General features: G+C 39.6%; 1 protein-coding gene across 1 annotated transcript in view; it reads right to left on the reverse strand.

Moving 5' to 3' along the window:
- DNAH5 (dynein axonemal heavy chain 5) overlaps positions 1-22,901 on the reverse strand; it is a gene marked incomplete at both ends in the record, with an annotated part of 219,311 nt that overhangs the window by 121,916 nt on the left and 74,494 nt on the right. Inside the window, 7 exons of the mRNA XM_082652022.1 lie at positions 9,386-9,558; positions 10,957-11,181; positions 11,920-12,132; positions 15,610-15,766; positions 16,891-17,054; positions 18,874-19,027; positions 21,454-21,653. Coding sequence (XP_082508148.1) covers positions 9,386-9,558; positions 10,957-11,181; positions 11,920-12,132; positions 15,610-15,766; positions 16,891-17,054; positions 18,874-19,027; positions 21,454-21,653 — 1,286 coding nt within the window. The remainder of the gene's footprint in view (positions 1-9,385; positions 9,559-10,956; positions 11,182-11,919; positions 12,133-15,609; positions 15,767-16,890; positions 17,055-18,873; positions 19,028-21,453; positions 21,654-22,901) is intronic.

Genomic DNA, 22,901 nt, shown 5'->3' on the forward strand with positions numbered 1-22,901 from the left:
CTGCATCCTAAAATACACTTATCCTTATGGATATTAACATGTGTTGAGGAAAAAGGAAGGAGGGAGTGGTCTATGGTCAAATACGTTTGAAAACTCTTAAAAAGGTTCAACAGGATTTTTTATGATAATGTATATTCACAATCTTCAATTATGAAAAAGAGTACATAGCATTTCCAAAACTTATTTGGCAACTTTTTCAAAGAAGTCTACCAACATCTAAAGAAGAGTATTCTAGGAAGCAGACTGGGGGCCATTATGTAGATTAATCCCCTTCTGAATCTAAGAGTCGATGATTTGATTAACTTGGAAACCAGTGATCACATGAGATTTAAATCACACATTGCTAAATAATCACACCTTAAATCTATTTCTGGGAGCACCTACTAAACCTGCAAATACCTTCTACTGTATCTTACAGTATGATATTAACAAATAAAAGATTCTGGTGAGAGAATACAAGAATGCCTGTGAAGGAAAACAACCGATAACTTGCTGATGAATTGCTCAATTTCCCGGCATCACCCAGTGCCATAAAATGAGGTAATCTATAATGTAATGCAGTTTAGGGCTTTCTTACGGCTAAACTCTAAAGCATTCATCTGGACTTGAAAAAAATTTTTGAAGAAAATAAAGTGATTATCCAGCAATGAAGTGTGGGAATGAGAAGTGAGCACACCCATCCAGAGGCGTCTAGGTTCTCAATTTTATTGGGTTTGGGTTCCCCAAAAGGCAGGTAAATGACTCAGCCCCGAATGCAAAAAATGAGCCTGGATTCAAAGAAGGAAATGTGGGTATAAAACCAGAAGGATGCCTGATCTCACTTTGATCCTGCCTTTTAACCCAAGGTCTTATCTTTCCTCTTGAAGTCTTGTTATCCCTTGCACAGCAGTCTCTGTAATAACAGCTAACATGTCACAATAGCTCCACCTACACTATGGCACTTAAACCCCACTGAACCCTGCAGGGAAGCCACTTATTTTCACCATTTTACAGATGAGGAGAGAGGCTCACAGAGATGGAATAATTTTTCTGAGGGTCATGGTGGAGGGAGCAGAGACTTCAGCCAGTCTGTGTGGCCACAAGCTCTCATGCTGCCCAGGTCTAGGACACGTCCACACTCTCACGGTAAGGAATAAATCTCCAGGAACTCTGGGCACCCAGTTGCTCTGTCTTGCAAATCCTCCTTATCATGGGATCATTTGGGTTTATATTTAAACTGAAGAAGTAGCAAGTTGTTAAGCTGCCAGAAAGAAATCATGCTATTTACATGAAGAAAGGGCAGCCATGCCCGGTGATCTATCCCTCACTTTCTCCAATAGGTGGGACTTCAGTCCAATTGATACCAAGCAGGACCCTGTGCGGCTCCTGGGCACAAAAGCTGTTCTGTGTCCCCTATTTCTTGATTACAGGAAACAGGCTTCATTCAGCTTCCAAGACCTTCCCTGAGTTCCAAGGAGCAGGTTCAAACAGTTGCTAATTAGGGAAGAGGGGGGATGTGAGACAAGGGAGGAACAGTCAAAAGAAACAACAGCGCAGCCTTGGGGCAGGGTCCTGGTTCCCCACCACAGGATATTCAACAATATCTTTGAGCTGTTTTGCAGATACTGAAACCCCCTGCCAGGTGGGAGAAGTTAACTGCATGCTGCCCACAAGCACGTAGACCCCAGACCAGTTGAAACCAGAAGGCTGATGATGCCAACTCCCACTTAGCTCCCCACCAACCAATCAGAAGAATGTCCACAGGCTGATCACACCGTCTCTGAACCATTACTATAAAACTCCTCACTACCCCCTCCAGATCGGGACACACAGTTTTGAGGGCATTAGCCCATTGTGGCCCCCTTAACCTGGCAAAGCAATAAAGCTATGCTTTTGTACTTCACCCCAAACTCTGTCTCTGAGAATTAATTTGGTGTTGGGGTACAGAGGCCAATATGCTGGCACCCAAACCCTCTAGGACTTGCCTTTCAGAGACAAGCATGGATCTGCCAGACCATCTTCATGTACTTGTTGACATGATTCTCTCCAGAGCATTCTACATGTAAGTGTACCTCACCCCCTCCCTTCTCTGCTTTCCTTTCCAGTCTCTGCTGCTTTCAAAAATCTTATCATTCATGAACGGGTTTGGAGTTTATGTGATCTAGTGGCCTTTTAGCAGCTCTGCTATACTTTCCTGCCTCCCCACTAGATGGCCATAAGCTCTCTGCTGTCAGGAACTACTTTTACTCCCAGCTATTTGCCTAACCCTTGTCACCCAGTATTCTGTGAACATTTGTTGAATAAATGGCTTGTGCTGGTCCAGCCATACACTTTTATCTGCTTCCTCCTTTCCCAGTAGCTACTAGAGTTAGAGATGTAGAATGTGACCCTGGCACCAAATGAACAATGACCAACCCCATGACCCAAGGCTCATTAGCACGCAAGTATAGTATTAAGTATTCATAGTGATCTAGATGCATTTCACCACACGTAAACCAGAAGTGCTTTCAGCTCCTATTCTTAAACAGTATTGATTCTAAAATGCTGAAAAACTTGTCAAGACAACAGGGTATATGCATCAGAAAGTTAATTATCTTTGTTGAGAACTCGGATTAGTTATAGATTCTTTGATTATAGGACAGGCTTAAGGAGAGATGAAAGGAAAGGTTGGTAAAGAATGTGTTATCAAAGATTAACTCAATATTGAAACACCAAACAACCCAATCAAAAAATGGACAGAAGACCAAAATAGACATTTGTCCAAAGAAGTCATACAGATGGCCAACAGGCACATGAAAAGATGTTCAATATCGCTAACTATTAGAGAAATGCAAATCAAAACTGCAATGAGGTATCACCTCACACCAGTTAGAATGGCCACCATTAAAATGTCTACAAATTACAAATGCTGGAGAGGGTGTGGAGAAAAGGGAACCCTCCTGCACTGTTGGTGGGAATGTAAATTGGTGCAGCCACTATGGAAAACAGTATGGAGGTTCCTTAAAAAACTAAAAGCAGAGTCACTGTATGGTCCAGCAATCCCACCCCTGGGCATACAACCAGAAAAGACGAAAACTCTAATTCAAAAAGATACGTGCACCGCAATGTTCACAGCTGCAATATTTACAACATCCAAGACACGGAAACAACCCAAGTGCCCATCAACAAAGGATTGGCTTAAGATGTGGTGTGTGTATATATACACACACACGCACACACAATGGAATACTACTCATTCACAAAAAAAAAAAAGAAAAGAAATAGTGCCACATGCAACAATGTAGAGGAACCTAGAGAATATTAGTGAAGTAAGTCAGAGAAAGACAAATGCTACATGATATCGCATATGTGGAATCTAAAAAAAAATACAAATGAATATATATATAAAACAGAAACAGACTCACAAACAGAAAAAAAACTTACCATTACCAAGTGGGAGAGAGAGGGAGGGACAAATTAGGAGTATGGGATTAACAGATACACACTACTATACATAAAATAGATAAGTAACAAGGAGTTACGGTATAGCACGGGGAATTATATTCAATATCTTATAATAACCTATAATGGAACATAATCTGAAAAAAAATAACTGAAGCAATTTGCTGTACACTTGAAACTAACACAATATTGTAAATCAACTATACTTCAATTTAAAAAATTCTAGGGCTTCCCTGGTGGTGCAGTGGTTAAGAATCCTCCTGTCAATGCAGGGGACACGGGCTCGAGCCCTGGTCTGGGAAGATCCCACATGCCGCGGAGCAACTAAGCCCATGCGCCACAACTACTAAGCCTGTGCTCTAGAGCCCGCAAGCCACAACTCCTGAGCCTGTGTGCCACAACTACTGAAGCCCGCGTGCCTAGAGCCCATGCTCCACAAGAGAAGCCACCGCAATGAGAAGCTGGCACACCACAACGAACAGTAGCCCCCACTCGCTGCAACTAGAGAAAGCCCACATATAGCAACAAAGACCCAACGCAGCCAAAAATAAATAAATAAAAATTTTAAAATAAAAAATTCTAAACAAACAAAAAAAAGAATGAAAAACAATAGTCATAGCAACATTATCACTGATGACTAACATTTACTCAGTGGCAGGCCCAGTGCTGGGTCCCTACCTACATTAATGTAGGTCCCTATCTACATTACATCTAGTCCACACAATGATTCCAAAAGAAGGGACTCAGAAAGGTTAGCTGTCTTGGCAAAGACTACGCAGCCCAGTGGTCAAGATCCAGGTATAACTCACGGCAGCTGTGAGAATGTTAGAGAAAGAACACACATCATGAGGCCTGTCTGTTTTTTTTTTTTTGGGCCACACTGCGCGGCTTGTGGGATGTTAGTTCCCCAACCAGGGATCAAACCCAGGTCCTCTACAGTGAGAGTGCAGAGTCCTAACTACTGGACCACCAGGGAATTCCCCTGTTTACATTTCTTATCAAGAAGATAAGATGTCTCCATCAGTCTTCAATTTCTGCTGCCCTCGGTCTTAAGTGATAGCAGTACAGCAAGTCCCCTACATAAGAAACTTAAAGTTGCGAACTTTCAAAGATGCGAACGTGCGTTCCATCAACATCATGCATGAGTGGAATTGCAGCTTTCCCTCTGTCTCCTATTGCTGACAATCCTTCAGCTCTACCATCTCCCACCTCCTCTCCCTCCTCCAGTCAGTAACTCTATTTGCCTGTTCACTCGATGCCAGCCCCTGGATGCCAGCTGTTGTACTGTACTTTTCAAGGTACTGTAAGATTAAACATGTTTTCTTTATTTTTTGTGTTTGTTTGTTTTTTATGTATTATTTGTGTGAAAAGTATTATAAATCTATTACAGTACAGTACTATATAGCCGATTGTGTTAGTTGGGTACCTAGGCTAACCTTGCTGGACTTACGAACAAATTGGACTTACGAACGTGCTCTCGGAATGGAACTCATTTGTATGTAGGGGACTTACTGTAGTAAGAAAGATTCCAGACTTCTCGACTTGTGCTCAAAAGTAGAAGGAAGGACTGGTCATGAAAAATACCATGAGCTTTTCGAAAAAGGCACTATATGTTTTTAGCATATTTATTGACTATTTTATCATCTGAAATATCTGCAACTCCATCCAAATGATGTCATGTTTCCCAGAGACTATCACTATCAACATTGTTGAATTTTCACAGGGCAGTCAGTGAAAAGCTGACAAGATGTCAAGATCTCTGGCCTTTGTTTTATTCAAGTATTAATCTTAGTGAGGAATTCTTTTGTAAAAAGGCAGCCAATCTTGCAATGCAATCCCAATGACCAGCAAAAAATGGTGACTCACTCCTCCCGTCATCAACTTAAAGAAGAACAAACAAGTGAACATTTAGAGTGAAACAGGGGGAAACAAACTTTAGAATCACCTCCACTTACATACTTTGTTTTTAAAGTTCTCAAGTTTTTTTTGTTTGTTTGTTTGTTTTTGTTTTTTTTTTAACATCTTTATTGGGGTATAATTGCTTTACAATGGTGTGTTAGTTTCTGCTTCAAGTTTTTTGATACAGAAATATATACAAGATAATTAATACAGTGAAAGAATCAAGTTGCAAAAAAGTTTGTATAATCTGATACCTATATATGAAAGTTAAAAAGAATCTTGACATATAAGCATTTGAAATTTCTTAGAAAATAAACTACTAATCATTTTGAAAAATAGAAAAATTTTCCTCTCATACTTTCAACTTTATATCTTTAGGTACGATTTAATTTTTTCGCCACAAAGATGTGACTTTGAAAATAAACATTTCTTCATTCATTTGGGAAATTTTATTTAGTACCTATTATGGCACAGAACTGTTCTAGGGGCAGTGAATAAATCACAGGAAATCTATACCTCAAAGGATATACCTGATATCCTAAAGGAAGGAAATAAACTATTCAAAAGTAGAAAACAGGAAAAATCAAGCTGGTTAGGAGGGTTCAGGAGTGTGGGGATTGCTGCTTCAAATGTGTCAAGTCCAAAGACCCATGTGCGATGACATTCAATCGGAGACCTGGAGAAGAGGAAGTGAGCTATGCCAGTATTGAAAGGAAAAGCGTTCCCAGTTAAGGCAACAGCAAGTGCAAAGGTCCTGAGGCAGCACTGTGCTGAGACTATTCAAGGAACAGCCAAGGAGCAAGTAGCTGGAGCTCAATGAGGAAGGAGAAAGAGTAGCAGGGATCAGATCATGGCAGGTCTTATAGGCCAATGTAAGGACATTGGCTTTTACTTTGGGTGAGATGGAAAGACAGTGGAGATCAAGGCAAAGGGATGATAGGACCTGACTTATATTCCAGTGTCTGAATTGAGAGGCAATGGCAGAAGCAGGAAACCAGATAAAAGACTATTGCAGTCATCCAGCCTAGACATTATGGTGGCCTGCACTAACATGATAACAGCAAAGGGGAGAAAAGTGGTCACATCCTAAGTGAGTTCTGAAAGTGGTGGTGACCAAAATTGATGATAGATTGGATAATAAAGTGAGAGAAAGAAAGGCATTTAGGATACTCCAAGGATTTTGGCTCGAGCAACTGAAGGATGGAATTCCCATTTGCAAAGCCGGAGAAGAGGGCAGTTTTGTGGGCGGACAATCAACCATACGTGTGAATTCCCAGTAGGCACCAAGAAAACATGTCACATAGGCAAGTGAATGTATGTGTCTGGAGTTCAAGGGAGAAGCCCTGTCAGGGTGCAGAGATTGGGGAGTCCACATCTAGATGGTATTTAAAGCCATGTGAGATCACCTGAGGAGTGAGTGATGGAGAAGAGCCTTGGTGCGTTCAGTGATTAGGGGTCAAGAAGATGAAGAGGAACCAGTAGGAGATGGTATGAAGGGACAACCAGAACAAGAGGAACTAGGTGAATGTTGTGTCCTGGAAGCCACATGAAGAAAGTGTATCAAAAAGGAGACAGCGATCACCTATGCAAATGCTGCTGACTAGTCAAGGAAGGTCAGAACTAGAAATGACCATTGGATTTAGCAACATGAGGATTTGGGTGACTGCCCTACTGGGGGAAGAAAGTGTGATGGGCAGAATAATGGTCCCCCAAAGATATCCACATTCCAATCCCTGGAACTTGTAAATATGTTACCTTACACAGCTAAAGGGACTTTGCAGATGCAATTAATGTGAAAGGCCTTAAGATGGGGAGATTATCCTGAATTACGCAGTGGACCCCATCTAATCTCATGAGTCCTTAAAAGGGGAAGAGGGAGGCGGAAGACTGGGTCAGAGACATGAGACGGAAAAAGGAAAAGAGACTGGAAGCATGAAGGAGCCTCAACCCATGGTTGTGGCTGTGAAGATGAAGGAAGGGGTCACAAGCCAAGGAATACGGCAGCCTCCAGACACTGGGAACAGCCCTCAGCTGACGGTATGCAGGGAAGTGGGGACATAGGTCCTGCAACCACAAGAAAAAGAATTCTGCCAACAAACTAGAAAACAAAAAGCAGATTCTCCCCTAGAGACTCCAGGGGGGACCACAGTCCTGCTGACACCTGATGTTAGTCCTACAAGGTGTGTGCCACATTTCTGATGTACACAACTGTGAAATAATTTGTGCTGTTTAAGCTTCTAAACGTGTGGTCATTTGTTATGAAGCAACAGAAAACTAATACATAGAACCTGAATGGTGTGAATTCAAGGTAAAATAGATAGAAAAAACTGTGATTTTGAGGTGTTTTGATGGGGGTACAGAAATGGGAGGGAAACTAGAGGATTCACGGTAGGATTTCCTTTCTGGAAGCCATTATAGCACATCGTACGTTGATGAGAATGATCCAGTGGAAAGTGAAAATTGATGATGCTCCCAGAGAGAAAATAACTGTTTCAGTGGAAGGTGTTGGCTTTGGATGGCTGCACAAAGTCCATTCCTAAAACCAGGAGAGAAAGTGGACAGCATAAGGATAGGGGCTTGGTTGGCAGACATGATGGTGGGGAATGAGTGCAGGTCCTCTCCTGTGGTAGCATCTATCTTCTCAGTAAAACAGGAAATGGGGCCTTCAGTCGAGAGAGGAAGAGAGGGGGATGCTTGAGGTCTGGAAGGAGAGAAGGTGTGAAATAGCTGTTACAAGTGTTTCAAGGAATTCTCCACATTTTGTCATTATTCACCTCTGCACTTCAAAACAAAGAGAACAACTCCAAAAAGACATCCAAAAGCATCCAGTAGAAACCATCTTTTGTAGAAAATAAACATATGGTTACCAGGGGATATTGGGATTGATATACACACACTACTATTGACATATATAAAATAGATAACTAATAAGAACCTAGTGTGTAGCACAGGGAAGTCTACTCAGCACTCTGTAATGGCCTATATGGAAAAGAATCTAAAAAAAGAGATGATATATGTATATGTACAACTAATTCACTTTGCTGTACACCTGAAACTAACATCTGTAAATCAACTAAACTCCAATAAAAAAATTTTTTAAAAAAAGAAATCATCTTTAATGAGACATAAGAAGAAATATGGAGTGTATGAAGACAAAGAAAATGTGAGGAGAAAAGGACAGTAAAATCTTCTGCTACTCCTCAATCCTCAGGTAAAAGTGAGCATTTCATTCAGTATCACAACTGAGCAGAGGGAAGAATCTCACAGACAGGGCTATTACGTCAAACTTTTATACTTTGTCCGATAATATTTTCAATCTAATAGCCCAGGGGTTCATCCTGTGAAAATGACTGATATTTAGCTTCTCCTTAGGCCCAATGTTGATTTTAACACTCAGCCATTTTGTCCAACATAAGTATTCAAAGCATCCCTGAACAGCACATATACAATTAACTGATGCCACAAAGCTCAAATTCTACTAAGTGAATTACAGGCTATTAGCCATGGAGGAAGGACCCCTGGAGATAACCTAGTACATCTTACAGATGAGGAAACTGAGTCCAGGGAAACTGCATGGCGGCTCTGGCTAACACAGTCGGTAAATAACAGGCAGAGGGCAGGACAGGTCAATGTCCTCTCCATCACGATTCACCAATGTTCATACTCAATTTCTTTCCTGCTAAAAAACCACCTTATTGTCTCTGTAATGACAGTAAGTGCCACCGTCCCCTAAAGCAGCCCTCAAAGCCCATGGTGATTTGCACCTATTGATACATAGCGATTAATTCGCTTTTTTCCCATTTGATGTCCACGGAGGTCATTTAAACTTTGACTCTATAAGACTGAAGGCAAAGGAAGCAAAGTCTGTTTTAGTCACAAACCTACTAAATCCCATGTGAAGACATGTGTGTAAAGCTAAACACACCGAATTTCGAAGACTTTAATATAAAAGAGCCTGTAAACCCTAAAGAGACCGTCAGCCAAAATCCCTTGAGCACCTGGAGAGAATGAGAAGGTTGGGGGTGGAGGAGGGAGAAGTTGAGGATTCACAGAACCCTTCCATCACCTGTCTGTGAGGGGAGTTATAACGAGCCTGTCAGTGCAGCCTACAAACTCATTCTGGTATGTGAACGGCACATCTGTGATGTGAATCATCATCTTGTCGGAATCTTCGTTAAAATAAAATCTGCACTGTTTCAGCCACTCAAAGTCTGTAGGGCTCTTGATTTGCATGTGACACTGAAATGCAAACGGTATGTGTTAAAACTGAGATGAGAACCGCTTATTAACTATACGCATTAGCATTCACGTAGATCATAATGTGAAGTTAATGGAACGCAAAGAGAGCCCAGCTACTTGGGAGATGCCAACTACATCACCATCCAACCCATTCATTTATTGATCAGCAAAAAAAGGTACTTTCAACGATATGAGAAAAGGAGAAGTCAAGAGAAACTAATTGTGGCCCTCAATTTAAATAACGTGATCTATTTTAAGAGGAAGGTATTCATTTCTTAAATTTCACCCTTAAATGTCCAATACCACAGTCCTAACCACGAAATACAACCTATGAAAAAACACATTTGGCTTACAAAGATACAGCTAAACAATCTCCTTAGGAAAAAAAGTCATCTCTTATGATTATGATAAAGTACATTCTTGGGTTTTTTTTTTAATCCGTTAATTACCCTTCCTAGGATTTGCAGGGGGCCAAAATTTCTAACATCTAAATGGCAGGTTATTGCCCAGCAATGCTTTTTTCTGAATATTTTTAACCAAAATTTTAAGCCACTTTAATCATTTTTCTTTGACAAATAAGAAATCTAAAACTACCTACCCTGAGCCCTTTATTTCTCATTGAGGCAAACAGTGTGCTTAACTATTAAGAGAGGAGATTAGCACATAACAGCTTGAATGCATTGCCTTTATTTCCATTACATCAGAACCAATCTTTCATAATCTTTTTTAAATAACAGGGTGAGACATGATCCAGAAAATTATTATGAAAATAAGAGCTTCATGCCTGTTATTTAATGTTGTATTTTATAGTAGAGGACAAATATCATTTCTTTTCCTATTTTCTATAGCTATGAAACTCTCTTTTCCATCCCTGTTCTTTCTTTAAAGGCAAAATCCGCATGTCTCCTGAATGTCAGAAACTATATTAGGAAAGACCATTTGCAATCAATGACATAAAATGTAGCATAACTTGTTAAAGCTGTGATTTATGAAGAGCCTTAAAGGAACTACTAAGCAGTTCTACTAGCAATATCACTTATTATTTCTATAGCAAGAAACAGGTCATCTTCAATCTAATAATCAAAAGGAGCACAAGACAAATAAAAGCTTTTCAGGATGCTACATGACATTTCAGCATTAAAAATGATCACACAAAGAATTTTAAAATGAAGTCTAATTGCCTCCATAACACCTTAGCCGAGATCATTGGAAAAGAGCTGAAATTTCAGCTAAAGACTGAAAAGAAAGTCTGACAAACAATCTCTCATCATGAAGATGCTTCTTTGCCTGAATTTTACCTTTTCTTTGAATTCATTCAAACTATTCCCAGTGGGTAAACAAAGATAGTTTCTAGTATTTGCTTTTCTGTATATGCCACAGCATTTGTAAAGCATTTACCAGGTCATCAAAGATATCTCTTTGGTGCACATGAATAGTAATCAAAGACTCATATTTAACTCGTTCCACGGAACTCAGATCCTTGGTTGTCATGTCTATCAATGTGTTCAGTAGCTCCAGGAAAGACTGATTGGTTTTCTGCATGATTTTTTTATCAGACTTGGCATTTCTAAGAGCCTCTTCTGAATCCCGTGTCCATATCATTTGAATTCCTAATAATCCAACCTTACGGAAACAAAAAAGGCTTTATGAGTGCGTATGGCCTATGGATATATTTAAATAGAAATCACAATATAGTAAACAGCTGTGATTGTTATGCAAATGTCAGGCCATCCTTGATTACATCAAGTTGATGGGTTGTTTCAAAACCTATGGAGACTCTGTTCATATTGTTTACCTGACAATTAAGTACATACAGCCTCATGACATGTCTACAGATCTTTTCTTCTCATTCTAAGTCATATTTCTCCCTAGATAGATTTTAAGTTACTGGTACGGAAAGAATATGTCTTAAACCTACTTTCCCCAAACTAACACTATGTGTCTATACATAGTAGACACAAAATCTCTATTGATCACATGACTAAGAAAACATCATTTTCTGTATTTTATTGCTGAAACATATTTCTCATTTTTCTGGTAAAACACACCCAGTACCTTTTATGATTTATGTACTGAAGAGATTCAGTAGGAAAAAAATATTTTAAGTTAAAGAAAACATATCAAATATCTCAGCACAAATATATGTATATTTATAAATACATATGTATAGATACAGATACATAACACCAAATAATCTGTAGTTGAAATCTTTAAGCTTATCTATATTTAACAAATCCTAATGAAAATCTTAATATTGGTCTAGAGTTAAACTATAGGCAGTTGTGTAGTTTACAACAGACAATATCTGAGATCTAAAATGACTATTCTATAAAAAATACTTTCCAATTTCAATACACTGACCTGAGCAGGGAAGGAAGAAAGAAATTCAATCAGTTGGAAACCTGTTTCTTGAATATTTGCAGCTGCCTGGCGAATCACAAGATGTAATGAGGCCCGAGATTCCTCCAAGAGAGAATTAAGCCAAACTTCCACATTGCCCTCTGCCATCACGGGTTTATCCAATTCAATCGTCTCACCCTCTCGAGAGGAAACTGACAGAATGCGATCATAGATCTGTGTTAGAAGCCCAAAAAGAAGCTCTATTTACACAAAGAATGAATTCCTCCATTGCCCTCTTGTCAACGTTATCCTTCCTGTAGAAAGTTAAGCCACATTTTATAAAATAAAAGGCAAAGTATGATACAAAATCAATTCCAAAACAATTTTTTAAAAAGCTATCCATGAAATCAAAAAGGAAATACTAAATCAATTTCGAATAGTCTATATCGGAGAGGGGAAAACTTGTTTTCTAAGAGAAATGTTCAATACAAATGTGATAATCAAAAAAAACCTCTAAAGTTTCCCAAGATGAAATAGGACTCTCTAAGAACCTGTCATCCACACCACGAGATTATCAAGTTGACATTAGCAATGACCTGGTCAAAATGATCAATGCAAACATCTCACAAGGCAATTCCAATTCTATACTAAACATTGTGCTCTTTACAGGAGCTGTTGGTTGCGCATAATATATTCTAATGCAAACCCAGCTCCCAGTCTGGTCATCTCACTTCAATTTCCATGCAGTAGGGCATAATGAGAATATGTGGAGTATTTGGAATTCTAAAATACGGTTCAAATGGTGCTGTGCTATTCACTGACCTTCCAATGTTGGAAGACACATCTCGGAGACTAAATTTCTTGCTTCTATTTAGTCATTAAAAATCATGCCTGTCCTACTTCCCAACTCACCTTACAGGACACTCATGCCAGTTATGCAAAATACAGTTGGCCCTCCATATCCATGGTTTCTGAATCCACAAACTCAACCAACCTCTGATCAATATTTGAAAAAAAAAATTCCAGAAAGTTCCAAAAAGCAAAAGTTGAATTTGCCACATGCTGGCAACTATTTACATAACCTTTACATTGTATTGTATTATAAGTAATCTAGAAACCATATGTAGGTATATCCAAATATTACAGTATTTTATGTGAGACTTAAGCCTCCACAGATTTTGTTATCTGCTGGGGTCCTGGAACCAATCCTCCCCACAGACACCAAGGAACAACTGTGATGCAAACTATAAAGTAAATGCAAATGTTTGTTGTTGTTTTGTTCTCTAGTAAGTGGAACATTGTTCCCTTGGGCCCAGATTTAGTCTGTATTAATGAAATCCTCCTTAGCTGTCCACAGAAGTGATCTACCAAGAAGCTAATGAGCCTTAAGTTTCAGGGTCCCTCACTTGCACAGACCCTTCTAGGTCCTGAATATAAGTTTGTATTTATAATTTTATAAGATTTAGGACCCACAAAACCAGGATCTGCCCCTGGCTGTAGAAACCTTATGGTAGGAACAGCAACAAGAAAAAAAAAAAATCAATGCTATTTGTTTTTAAGAAGTAATTGCTAGGAACAGAGGCTGAAAATGAGGAAGTTTCAATTATCTTCAATGTACAATCAAACAATGAGAAGCTTCACTCTAGGACCATGAAGTCCTGGTGCTAAAGCAGAAGCATTTGAGGAAAACATCAAGAAGAACTTCCTCGGTAATTCAATGCCCTCTTTCAACCCATGCATCCAGTAGATCTAAAAGAAAGATCAATTTTTAAACCATTCAATCCATACGGTCTCCTCTTTCTCTCCACCCACCCGCTTTGTTGTAGCAACTCGGCCTGACTTTGCAATCACTTTCGAAGCTGGTTTCCTTGCCCCCTTCCATTCTCCCTTCTACTCTGAGCCAGAGGCTCTTTCTGAAACACACATCAGGTCACTGCTCTGCTGAAAACCTCCCACACCTTTTGTCACGTTCATGATGAAGTACGTTCCATAGTGTGATGCACTTGACCTTCTGGAATACGGTCCATGCCTCCTTCTCCCTCTTTTCCCTTTGCTCATCACCCCATGTTGTGGGTTAAACTGTCTCCTCCAAAAATATATATTGAAGCCCCAACCCCTAGTACCTGTGAGTGGGACCTGATTTGGAAATGGGGTGTTTGAAGGGGCAGTCAAGTTAAGATGAGGTCATCTTGGATGTTGGTGGACCCGAATCCAATGACCTTAGAAGAAGAAGGAAATTTAGACACAGACACACAAGGAGAATGTCAAGTGAAGACAAAGGTGGAGGTCAAATTGATGTGTCTGCAAGACAAGGAAAACAAAGGATTGCTGACCACCACTGGGAACTAGGAGACAGGCACTAAACAGACTCTCCTGCAGAGCCTCCGGTCGGAACCAACCCTGCCAACACCTTAGTCAGGATGTCTAGCCTCCGGAACTGTGAGAGAATAATTTTCTGTTGTTTTAATCCATGGAAGCCCTAGGAAAGTAATACACTCCTTCACATACCCACACTTCTGACATCCTAGACCACCCACACCTCCGGGCCATTGCACTTGCCCTTCCTCTGGCCAGACTGTGCGTCCCTTCCCCACTTGCCTGGTTATGTTCCACTCACCTTCAAAAAATCAGTTCAAACACCACATTGTCCTGCAGGAAGCTTTCTCTTACACCCCTTACACCCAGGTTAGGGCTCCCTGGTGGGCATTTCCATGCTCCTTGTGCATCACACAAACACAGCAAGTCAAAAATATCGATGGTTTAATTGCCAAATTTCTCTTGAATGTTGTACTGCATAAAAACAACTGCAGTATGGATTGCGATATATTCTTCCTTGGAACCCCAGGACTGGCATCATGCCTGGCACACAGCGAGGGGCTTGAACTTAACTGACTGGCTTTTAATGACCTCCAATAGACTAGCTCTACCACTGCACGAGCTGCACTCTGTAGACCCCACCAGAGCACAAGAACCCTGAGGATGGTATATTCCCATTGTTAAGCACAACATCTAGTGCGTGGTATTTGCTCAACAGATGCAAGTTGCATGCTGGGATGAATAAATAAATGATACTAAGGTTTGTATGAAACACCATAAGGGAGCTGAATATGTTATCCAATTGGAAGGGTCACTTTTTTAGGGAGTTTGCGGTAAAGGGGTAGATTAGACAATATCTTCTGGCAGCTAGGCAAATGTATAGTCTTCCTCATGTTGGATAACTTCTTTTGGGTCCCATACAACTCCATGATTCTAGAAATTGGTGGGAGTGTTTAAAAAAAAAAGGAAAGAAAAGGTTTTCAATGGAGTATGATGAAAAACATGGAGGACCATCATGCCAAAAACATCTGAAGCCTGATTAAAACAAGTCACTGTGGAATTCTGTTCAATCAAGGCACTATTTGATGAGCAATTTGTTCCTTTGTTTTGTTGAATTTCTAAACAGTTAACTTGGCATGTGAAGCTATGAATGCTACATACGAAGCATTCCTAATCACATTTAAACTGTCTGTTATTCAAATCTACACTTTGGATATTAAGAAGTCCCATAGTTCTGAAGGCAAATTGGGCCCAAAAGTATCTTTTTAGTCATCGGGTGATATTTAATGGACAGGGAAGTAAATCTTTGTAAACACTATTGGAGAGCAATTCAATAAAGACAGTTGAGATTCTAAGATACGTAAATTGCTGGCCAGCAATTTGAATTAGGCAAACCTTTTCGTGGAACTTGACCGTTTTGATGTTGTCAAACACACTCAGCAAATGGGCTTGTATAGCGTGTGTGTCTGATGCCTGCCCCAGAATCTCCAGAAGAGCGGGGTCCGAGACGAAGAAGAACCGAGGAAAGCAAAGCCGTTTTTTCTCCAAGTACCTAAGTGGGGAGGAAAAGATAAACTTCATAAGCACACAAAACAGGTCTTTCTAGGAATAAATTAATCTGGATGGGAAAAAGGGAAAAGACTTTGAGAGAATCTAGTTTTCCCCACACTGTTCAATGTTTTTGTTTTGTTCTGTGTTTTTGTTGTTGTTTTTTTTTTTTCATTACTAATTTTGCCAAGTGGGAGTCCATATTCTGATTGGGAGACTATTTTTTTCCAGAATTGATAGAATTTCCTCATTTTTCACAAGTATAATGTATACATTTGACTTAACCTGGAAATATTTGTACTTTCTTTGTAGAAGACAGGAAGATTTACACACGGGGAGTCTTTCGGTTTTGTGTTTGTTTTATTTTATTTGCAAGCACAGTGCTATGTCAGCTAAAGGCTGACAATTCCAATTCTTAGGATTGTATCTTAAAAGAATCCAATGAATCTATCACTGAAGCAGAAACAAAATCCAGCTGCATGGAAGGAAGGGTCTTGACACTGTTCTCTGCCTCGAGGAGTTACAAAAACCCAGTGAATGTTTGTTCTACCTGTCATCACCCTACTTTTGCTGCACTTTTGTTTCCCCATTTAACATATTTCTACTTAGTGATTTTATCGTGATTAGCCAAAGGGCAAGAAAATTATTTGTTACTCTTGGAGTTCCTCCAGCCTCCATCTATGTAAGTGTGGGTGTGGGTGTGGGTGTGTCAGTATATATTGCTAGGTATTAGATTAGGCTCTCATTTTTGTATAATCTTGGCTGCTTGTGTATACTACACACTGTTCATATTGTTCTTGGTTGAGTATAATGAAATATTTTGCTTCTTCAGATGTTTATCCAAGAAGGAGATCAGAAAAACAGGTATATTCATTTTAAAAACAAGGACTGTATGAGAATATTTACAAGCTCTTGTCCCAATGGCGGAAGAAGCCATAAAGCCTATAATTTAAACATCAGAGACAATCTAGTAACTGCTTGGAGAGACGATAAGCCTCCAAACTATCAGTTTTATCTATGCCACCACATTAGACATGAATTGAGTCTAAGCAAAAGAACACCCATTTGGCTAATCCTGTCTCGTGTCTCTGGTCCCTTTCATCTCTAGGATGCTTAGAGTGAACTTACCCAGTAAGGGATTTCTGGCAGATTTCCAACTGGTCCAGCAAGTGTGGTAACAGCTGCCCCATGGTCTCATCTCCAACACAACACTGAACCACACTGGGCATCTCATGTGCCCGACTCATGATCTTCACCCAGGATTTATCTATGTTGGAAAAGCGCTTGGCCTCCTATGAGCACAAGGTAACAAAGCACACTTGGACACGTCTGTGATCCCAAGGACAGAGTGTCTCACATACCTCCCGCTGAGGTCAGACTTGTAACCGTTCTGGATACCCTGTGCATACATGAAATATCACACATGTTCTATTTCAATTTTCCTTGGGTCTTTTGCACCAGAGCACCCCCTTTCTTAAATAAGAATCTTTAGCTCAACCCTGGGACCTACATTATGTTAACTAAAAGCAGGAAGCAGGTATAAAAATAATAATACAAATTGGGAGACTGGGATTGACATATACACCCTACTACATATAATACATAACTAATAAGAACCTACTGTATAGCACAGGGAATTCTACTCAGTACCCTGTAATGGCCTATATGGGAAAAGAATCTAAAAACAGAGTGGATATATGTATACATATAATTGATTGACTTTGCTGTACACCTGAAACTAACATAACATTGTAAATCAACTACAGTCCAATAAATATTAAAAATAATAATAATAATACAACACAAGATAATCTGGGAGAAAAGCACCCTCCCAACTGTTTTCAATTACCTCCAAATTAAGTGAATCTTATGTTTTTCAAGTTTTCTACACTGAGCATTATTTGTGTATTTAGAAAACAAACATTTAAAAATAAGATACAGGGCTTCCCTGGTGGCGCAGTGGTTGAGAGTCCACCTGCCGATGCAGGGGACGCGGGTTCGTGCCCCGGTCTGGGAAGATCCCACATGCCGCGGAGCGGCTGGGCCCGTGAGCCATGGCCGCTGAGCCTGTGCGTCCGGAGCCTGTGCTCCGCAACGGGAGAGGCCACAACAGTGAGAGGCCCGCGTACCGCAAAAAAAAATAAAAATAAGATACAAAATTAATTATAGTGTGACCCTAATATTCTGAAATTTTTTAAATAGATTTTTGAGGAAAAATGGAAAATGTGCAGATTAATTTGAGAAAGTAGGAATAATTGTGATTTTCTTCCTTAAAACTTTCTATATTTTACCAGTGAGCACATACTATCAAGTATGAGAGCAAGAAACTCCACCTAACTCCTTCAATATTGTATGTGAAAGTTTCCATTAAGTCCAATTTGAGACTCTTCACCCATCAAGAGGAAAAACATGCCCAAATATAAAAGAAAAATAAATACCTAAAATTATAATGTATGGATACATTTCACTGGTAGCCAAAAAATAAATCAGCTAATGGGTCTGCCCTCTATAATTAAACTGAAAACTAACCAAAGAGAAAGCTAAGGAAACCTAAGTGAAAAGAACACTCAACATAATCATGCTTCTAAAACTGAAATGTATTGTTAACACGTTATAATTTAGCAAACAATTTAACGTAATTGGGTAAGAATCCTTGAGTTTTTCCTTGCCTATTTCCACTCCATTTTACAGTACTGATATAATTGGGTATATTGTAGAGTGTGGGTTATTTTAAACTGTCAGTAGTAGAGAACAAATTATCCTACCACTGTCAAGATAACCACTCTGTAATTCTACACTGTTCCAAGTTCCACCTTCAAATTATCTGAAGAAGTATATCAATTATGCAGGCATTCAGTCTTTGTTTTTTAACCCTCCATTTCCTATAAAACCTCACCATTTTGAAGCATTCTTCCTCTCATTTTCACACCCCTCTTTTCCACAATTACCCTCTCTCTCTTTGAAGAACAGCTTGACAGCAACAACCAAAAGACTGGAGAAGGGGTGGCTCAGTAGAGGTTGAAATTTATTGCATTTTTAAGGGCATTCTGAGTTATTAGCTAGTTCTCTAAGTTTAAAAGCCGAATGAAATCATAAAGAAATTTCTAAGACCTTGGGAAGCTGTTTGGCAATGTCTCCTCCTACAAAGACGGCTTCTAAGTAAATCCACAAGTTTTGCACCATCATCCAATTCTCAATGATGTCTGCTGAGTTGGAAAGGTATTGCACCCACTTTTGAATCTGGCCTTTGAATGGCATATTGTACCTAAAACGAGAAATACATTCAGAATTTGTTTTTTTAGTGTTTTGTTTTTATTGTTGTTGTTTTCAAACTAAAGAGGTTTTTTAAAAAATCCTGATTTTCACCTGTTTCTTTACAACTTTGATTACGTTGCTGGCTTTTAAAATGACGCTACCAAGTGATGCATTCATCACCATATACTGGGCATTGTTAAACTGACTTTTGACCCAGGGCATAGAGAAGTGGGAGATGTATCATCTAAGAAGCAGATCAAGCATTAGACTTGACTCCGCCCAGCTGCTGGAACAGTATCATTCTGGTCATTGTTGCTGTCGCCAAGGGAATAACATTCTCTCCACTGAGCTTCTGTGCCTATTCCGTGGAGTCTCTTGTTTTGCATGTAATGTGGAGCCATTACAGAGCCGTTGGCAGGGACAGAACAACAAATTCCGTTTTCAAATATGATACTATCTGGACTCTCTCTTTAGCCTGCCCTCTTCTGAGCCTCCTTCCAACTTCCCATCCACTCCTGTCCACCCCACTCACGTCTGTGTACATGTATGCATGAGGCTTTCTGCGTGTACACACATGAAGCCTGAGAGCCACTTTTCTTCCTCTCTCATAGTTAATCTATCTTCCCTTTTTCCTCGTGAGACAGAAACAGACAGTGGTCCCCCAATATCTTTTTCTCCTTCTTCTTTAGATACAGAACCCCATTTCTACCTGGACTCACAGCTGCCCAGTTAAAATACTGAATCTCGCAGCCTCCTTTGCAGCAATGTGCAGTCCCGGGATTAAGCTCCACATCAATATTTCTCAACCCTAGCTGCACATTCTAATCATTCGATAAATATTAAAAACTACCAATACCTTCAAACAAACAACAACAACAAAAAACCCTACCAATACCTGCCTGGATCCCACCCCTAGGAACTTTGATTCGATCAGTCTGGGATGTGGCCCAGGCTTTGGGATTTTTTAAAGTTCCTTAGGTGTGTCTAGTGTGTAGCCAAGTCTGAAAACCACTCTTCCGGATGGGAAGAGAGCAGCAGCATTGGATGTAACGGGTAGAAGGAGGAGAAGGGCTCCCAAGAGCCATCAACCTTGGGACTTTTTTTACTTGAGAAAGACATACACTTCAGTCTTGTTCAAGCAATGTTGTATGCGGTGCTTCTGTTATTTGTAGACAACCCTACTCCTAAACGATTGTCCTGCCTTTTGTTGTTTTTCCTCTTCTCCTTCTTCACCCTTTCTTGATCTCTCCAGTCCAACATAATACGGGCTTGAAGTCATCTCAAATATTAGTCACATTAGTGAATAAAATTTTAATTTCCATAGTCCTAAGTGTTAAGCAGATTGCTTTAATATTCTACACATCTTTCTGGGGTTTTTTGCTTGTTTATGCTTTTCACAAGAATATAGGTCCATAGCAACAGAAATCTTTGTTTTATTCACCCTTCTAACCACAGCACCTAGAAGACCACATGGCACGTGGTAGGTATTCTGTAAATTTCTGTTGAATATGCGTTCCTCATACAACTCTGTCTGTGGGTTCAATGCCATTGGTAAGAAAAGTTTACCCATTCCTAACACAGATGATGTTTAGTTAATGTATATGTGTACTTCTTCGACCTCCATAGGGTATGTTATCTTCCATCTGTCCTTAATTCTGGTTGGGTGTGACCAGTAACCAAATTCATTAAAACTCACCAAATTCTAAGTAGTTCAGACTCAATATTACCAATAGTCTGAATCTCCAAGACCTAATTTTATATTCTATATTATTCATTTCAAACACTTACACAATTACCATATATTTGAGAAAATCCTGGTGAACAAAAAAATTATTTCAAAAAGCACCAGAGGAAGCATTGAACCAAAGAAATCTAAGTTTATGCATCTCTGGCTCGCACGTCCAAAGCATGACAGCTCTGCTGCTACCATCAAACAGAAATGTTAGGATGGTATCGGTCTGTGCTGCTTTACTTCTCTTTATGAATTAACTTCATTCTCTATCTTAATCTGTCATCTCATTAAAGTGTGGACACAACTAAGAGTTTCTAGTCCATAGGTGTTGACAAAAAGGTTTCCGAAGTAATTATTCTAAAATTCAGAATAATTTTCCTTCTGGAATCTAGAGCCTGTCGAGCTGTCAGCTGTGCAGTGAGGCCTGTCAGCAGCAAAGCTGAAATGTTCCGCAAGATCCAATGGCTAATTACATGGTGCATGATTTTGTCCAACTGATGGTCTCAGACACATCCCCCAAATAGGTGATAATGAAATCAAAACAGTTTTATCCATGCCGTGCCAAAGGCTAAAATTAAAACAAGTACTTTTAATGTTGAATAGATTGTACGAGGGGTATTGTTGCATTTGTTTAATTAATTTCCCTTGAAGTGTTTGTTTTTACCGTTCTCAAACCTCAGGGGAAAGAAGGACGGTTTTCCTACCTGTTGCCCAGTAGGGAGCCCAGTAACATCAAGCTGTCCTCCATGTTGGAGATGATTTCCGATGTACTGTCTCCTCTCAAGAGGAGCTCTCCACGGGTTTTAAAGTTGCCAAATGTGAATGTTTTGTTGTCCCATTCATTAATCACCTGCTTCAGCTTTTGTTCAACGTCCCTCTCTTTCACCGCACTGATACAGATGTCCTATTAAAAGTGCAAGCTCTCATTTTATCACATGAAAGTCACACATCCTTCTCAAATAGTCTTGGTTCAACAGAGGTCCTGTCTATACCCTTTCCTTTATATGTATCTATAAATACTTACATTTCCAGATCTAAACTGCAATATAATAAATGGTGTGTGTGTGTAGATATAATATAGATGTATCCTAATCTGTAAAATTTATCACCAAACTATTCCAGAAAGAAGACAGAAAAGATATACAGCAGTGGAAGATTTTCAGCCACGATAAAAAAGAAAATCCTGCCATTTGTGACAGCATGGAGGGACCCTGAGGATATTGGGTTAAGTGAGATAAGTCAGACAAAGACAAATATTATATGATAGCCCTTATATGTGGAATCTTAAAAAAAAAACCAACAACAACAACAACAAAAAAACTTGAAAAAACAGAAAGTGGAATGGTAGTTAACAGGGGCTGGGGGTGGGGGAATGAGAGAGATGTTATATCTATTTACAGCTAATAGATAAATAAGTCCTAGAGATCCAATCCACAGTACAGTGATTATAGACAACAAAACTGTATCCTAAACATTCAATTTTCTAAAAGACTAGATCTCAATTGTTCCCACCACTAGAAGAAATGATAACTGAGGTGTTAGCTAACACTATAATGGAGATTATATTGCAATATAAATGTATCAAATCACTATGTTGAACACCTTAAACTTACACAATGTTAAATGTCAATTATATCTCAATAAAAATTAGGATAAAAAAGATATGCAATAACCTTTTAAATTTTGCCACTTTCATCAAAGACTCAAACTTTAATGTGTCTCTCATTTAACTCTAAAGTCAAATCAATGCAGTACGAGAGGAGGGAGTGAACAGAAACCTGACTTCTTCCCAGCTCTCTGATCACTCTCCCTGTCTTCTCTGCAGCCTTATCTTCTCCTGGACCATTGGTCAAACCTGTCCTTGCCCTCTTCTTGTCCCTCTCTGGATGAGCATATCCACACCCGTGCAGCCAGCAACCTTTTGTATCTCCAGGAAAGACCCACACCCACTGCTTACTGGGCTTCTCTGTTTGGATACATCAAGGGAACCCAAAACACAATCTGTGAAATATCAAATTCATGCCCAAAATCAAGCTCATAGTCTTTGCACTTTGTCATTCCACCTGATCACCTTCCAACATTCCCCATCTCAGTCACAAGCACCATCACCCACTTAGATCTCTCAGCAAGAACATTAGGGTTCATCCTCAGC

The sequence above is a fragment of the Grampus griseus genome (assembly GCF_964374135.1).
Source record: "Grampus griseus genome assembly, chromosome: 3".
NCBI lineage: Eukaryota > Metazoa > Chordata > Mammalia > Artiodactyla > Delphinidae > Grampus > Grampus griseus.